This window comes from Pogoniulus pusillus, chromosome Z (assembly GCF_015220805.1).
Source record: "Pogoniulus pusillus isolate bPogPus1 chromosome Z, bPogPus1.pri, whole genome shotgun sequence".
NCBI lineage: Eukaryota > Metazoa > Chordata > Aves > Piciformes > Lybiidae > Pogoniulus > Pogoniulus pusillus.
Genome location: NC_087309.1, coordinates 21,312,553 through 21,316,390, shown reverse-complemented (window position 1 = coordinate 21,316,390; position 3,838 = coordinate 21,312,553). Strand labels below are relative to the sequence as shown.

Genomic DNA, 3,838 nt, shown 5'->3' with positions numbered 1-3,838 from the left:
ACTGTAAATATCTGCTTGTATATTGTGATAACTGTAAATGTAATTGTGAGAGTCTGATCCTCTCTCTTGTTAATCAACAAAGATAAAGATTGCATCGTCTCTCCTTAATCTTGTTACTTCTGGGACTCAGACTCGGTGCTTGGCCCAAAAGCTCAGAGATGCAAATCAACAGACAATACCTTTGAAACTCCTAGACCTCACCCTGGCTGGACTGCCCAGGAAGCCTCCACCTTATCTCAGCTGCCCCCAAGGGCTGTGTATGCAGGGTGTGGACAGGTGTAGCCGAGAGAGGGCGGAGGCCCTCCCCCCGGCGACGCCGGACCCCTGCGAATGTGTGAGAATGCACAGGAAGATGCCCTGGGGGGGCTGCAGCTGGACACTGAGCAGAAAACTGTATAAAAAGGCAGGAGAAAGGCCTGCCAAAGTGTGGCATCCCCACCAGACCAAGGGTGGTATCCCCACCAGTGGCATTCCCAGCGGACCACCATTCCCACCGGACCAAGAGTGGCACCTCCATCGGACCACCAGTGACATCTCCACCGGACCACCGAGGGCAGACCATCACCAGACCACCAGAACTGCCCACCGCCTGAAGAACCTCTGACAAACTCCGCAGAAGATCATCCCTGGGCCACGCACCCGTCTCTCTCTCTCCCCTTCATCGGCGGCTGAGGGTAATATGATCACAGCCTTTTCCCCTTCCCTGCTCCTTCTTTTCTTCTCCATCGATCTCTTTATCTTTCTCCCTCCCCCTTCTCCCCTCTCTCCCTCCGTTTTGCCCAACCTTATCCTTTAATAAACAGTTTCATGGTGATATATGGTCTCGTTTGCACCTTAATTTCACAACACGGAATCCATTAGAACTGGTCTAGCTCCGCTGGACAGAGATACTGTTAATCTCTGCTCCTCCGGACCTTGACATTTTTTGGCGTCACGGACAGGATTCTGTGTAGTGAAAGTATCATCAGGAAACTGTTTCATTTCTGAGAACCCCAAAGTGTGCACGAGTGTGTCTGAGATGTACTCTGAGAGCAAAATGAATGCTTGTGGAGCAGAGTGTGGGGATTCTTCAAATGTCTAAATGTGTCTGCGTTCCCGGGAAAGAATATTTTAGGGTACAAGTGTTGATTTTATAGTGTGACCTTCCCGAGAATTCTTAGTACCCTGCGGTAAATAGGAAATATTGTGTAAAGTGTGTCCTCTTGGGGAGAGCTACCTCCACAAGAAGTCTAGTAAAATTGAGAATATTGGCAAAGTGTGTCCTCTCGGGGTGACTGTGGCTGTCCTCTCCGAGAAGCTAGATCTCTGCGTTCCCGGGAAAGAATATTTTAGGGTACAAGTGTTGATTTTATAGTGTGGCCTTCCCGAGAATTCTTAGTACCCTGCGGTGAATAGTATTGTGTAAAGTGTGTCCTCTTGGGGAGAGCTACCTCCACAAGAAGTCTAGTAAAATTGAGAATATTGTTAAAGTGTGTCCCCTTGGGGAAAGGTTCACAAGAAGTCTAGGAAACTTGTGAATATTGTGTAAAGTGTGTCCTGGGGGAAAGAATTTCCCCTGAGAAGTCTCTCTGTTGGCAAAGTGTGTCCTCTCGGGGTGACTGTGGCTGTCCTCTCCGAGAAGCTAGATCTCTGCGTTCCCGGGAAAGAATATTTTAGGGTACAAGTGTTGATTTTATAGTGTGGCCTTCCCGAGAATTCTTAGTACCCTGCGGTAAATAGGATTGTGTAAAGTGTGTCCTGGGGGAAAGAATTTCCCCCCCGAGAAGTCTAGTGAACCCAAACGGAACAGTTTCTCTGTTGGTAAAGTGTGTCCTCTCGGGGTGACTGTGGCTGTCCTCTCCGAGAAGCTAGATCTTGGTGTGATCTCCCTGGAGGAATTTATTGTGTGTGTGAGCTTTCTTTGAGCGGTTTTTGTAGGGAAGATTTTGAGGTATAAGGTCTTTGTGTTGTTGTGACCTCCCCGTGGAGCTCTTACCTTAAAGGCAATGGCCACGGTGGAGAGGCTTTTCTGTCTGTTGGAAGCTCACGGTGCCCGCCCGTCCGTGGAAGGGCTGGGCTGGGCCCGTGAGAACTGGAGTAACTGTCAGAGTGTGGCGGATCGGATTGTGGCCCTGCAGAAGGAGGCACAGGCCAAGTCGGGAAAGGGCAAAGCCTTCATCTGTGCAGTTTTGGGTGCGTGTTTGGCCGCTTCAATAGATGAAAAGCAAAGCCAAAACGGACGAGAGAATAAAATCATTTCCTCCTTGCAGGAGCTGGTAGATTCCCTGCAAGGGCATATTGTAACTTTAAAGGACGAAGTGGCAGATCTTAAGGATAGATTAAAAACAGAACAGAAGTGGCAAAAGTGGTTTTTGAAGGAGGAAGAGTTAAAGCAGACAGAGCCTGCCTCCATATACCCCCAGGCAGAACTGGCAGCAGCAGAGGAAGCTGCTGCTCACATGCGTCCTCTCATTAAAACCGAGATGCTGTACGAGGATGAGGATGGCACCCCTGCCATCACAACGAAAGAGATACCCTTTTCTTCCACTGAGCTGGCCAAACTGCGTAAAGAGTTTGCACGTTCGGCTGGAGAGTCTGAGGTGGAATATGTATGGCGTGTCTCTAGAACTGGAGGTGATCAAATTAGGTTGACAGAGGCTGAAGCTACAGGCTATTGGGGTGCTAATGTGTTCCTAACTACGGGCAATAGGAGTGGTCCCTGGAGCCTTACTCAGCGAGCAGCTTTCTGGGCTGGGGGCTTTGATTCAAAGGAGAGAGGAGAGCCTCTAGTTCTGAGGGGAGGCATGAATCAGATCATGGAAAATGTGCAGAAGGCAGCTTGTTTGCAAATGGTCTATGATCGAGAACTGAAACATCATTTTGAATCGCCCCTTTCTCTCTTGGTGGACCCGAAGCGAATGACCCCTCTGGTGAGGGGACTTCCTGACTCCCTCAAGATGAAAGGCATTCAGCTCCAAAAGGAGATAGCTGACACCCCACTTACCTCCCGAATACAAGCTACTCTGAGGGAGAACTTAACACCCGGGAGGAACCAGCCCGATGGCAGACAATGGATGTGGGAGGAGGTGGCAAGAGAGCTATTAGATTATGCCAGGCAGTATGGGGTGCCTGAGGAAGTTCATAAGCCTGAGCCTAGAGGCTTGAGGCATGTGGAAATTAATCACCCACTGCCAAGTGCAGATCCCCGGAGCCAGATGCTTCGAATCCCCAAACGACACTCGACTGGGGGGAGGGAGCACCAGAACACTAGACAGTATTGGTGGGGGCTAGGCCGGAAGAAAGGTATCCCCAAAGAAGTGATTGATGGGTTATCTTCAGTGCAGTTGGAAATCGTTGTAAAAAACTGGCCAGAGTCTAGCCAGAAACCCGAGCCCACTGCACCCCCCTTGATAGACCTATCTGATGGGAAGAAAGGCGTGCCTCCTCCTCAGCCTCAGGGAAACTGAGAACTTCACTCCTCAGCGGTGAGCGGGGGGGTGAGGGGTGGATGCATATTCGTCAGCTCACCTTAAACGGCCAAGGTGACTTACTAATTACTGTCATCGTGGGACCAAAACAAATTCCTATCACATTCTTGGTGGACACGGGGGCCCAGGTCTCCGCTATTAAAACCAAGGATGCCGTTGGCTGTGGAATTATGATTTCTAAAGAGAGACTACTGGTAGCTGATGCTCTGGGCAAGGTTCACTCACAGGTATTGGCAAGTGTCAGGCTACGCCTGCCGGGGGAAGATAAGGACATAAAGGTGTCAATGGTCGTGGGAGAGTTCCCAATTAACCTCCTGGGACTTGATGTGCTAAGAGGTAAGACGTGGACTGACAACAAAGGGTGCAAATGG

The 3,838-nt window shown here is 50.0% G+C and overlaps 1 protein-coding gene across 1 annotated transcript; it reads left to right on the top strand.

Moving 5' to 3' along the window:
- The first annotated feature begins 1,921 nt into the window (after positions 1-1,921).
- On the top strand, positions 1,922-3,446 carry LOC135192916 (uncharacterized). The gene has a single exon (XM_064176309.1). The coding sequence runs from the start codon at positions 1,986-1,988 to the stop codon at positions 3,444-3,446; it is 1,461 nt and encodes a 486-aa protein (XP_064032379.1). The 5' UTR covers positions 1,922-1,985.
- Positions 3,447-3,838: the final 392 nt, after the last annotated feature.

Excerpts from the sequence above, each read along its gene's own strand:
- LOC135192916 (XM_064176309.1), top strand. The coding sequence starts at position 1,986 with ATGGCCACGGTGGAGAGGCTTTTCTGTCTGTTGGAAGCTCACGGTGCC.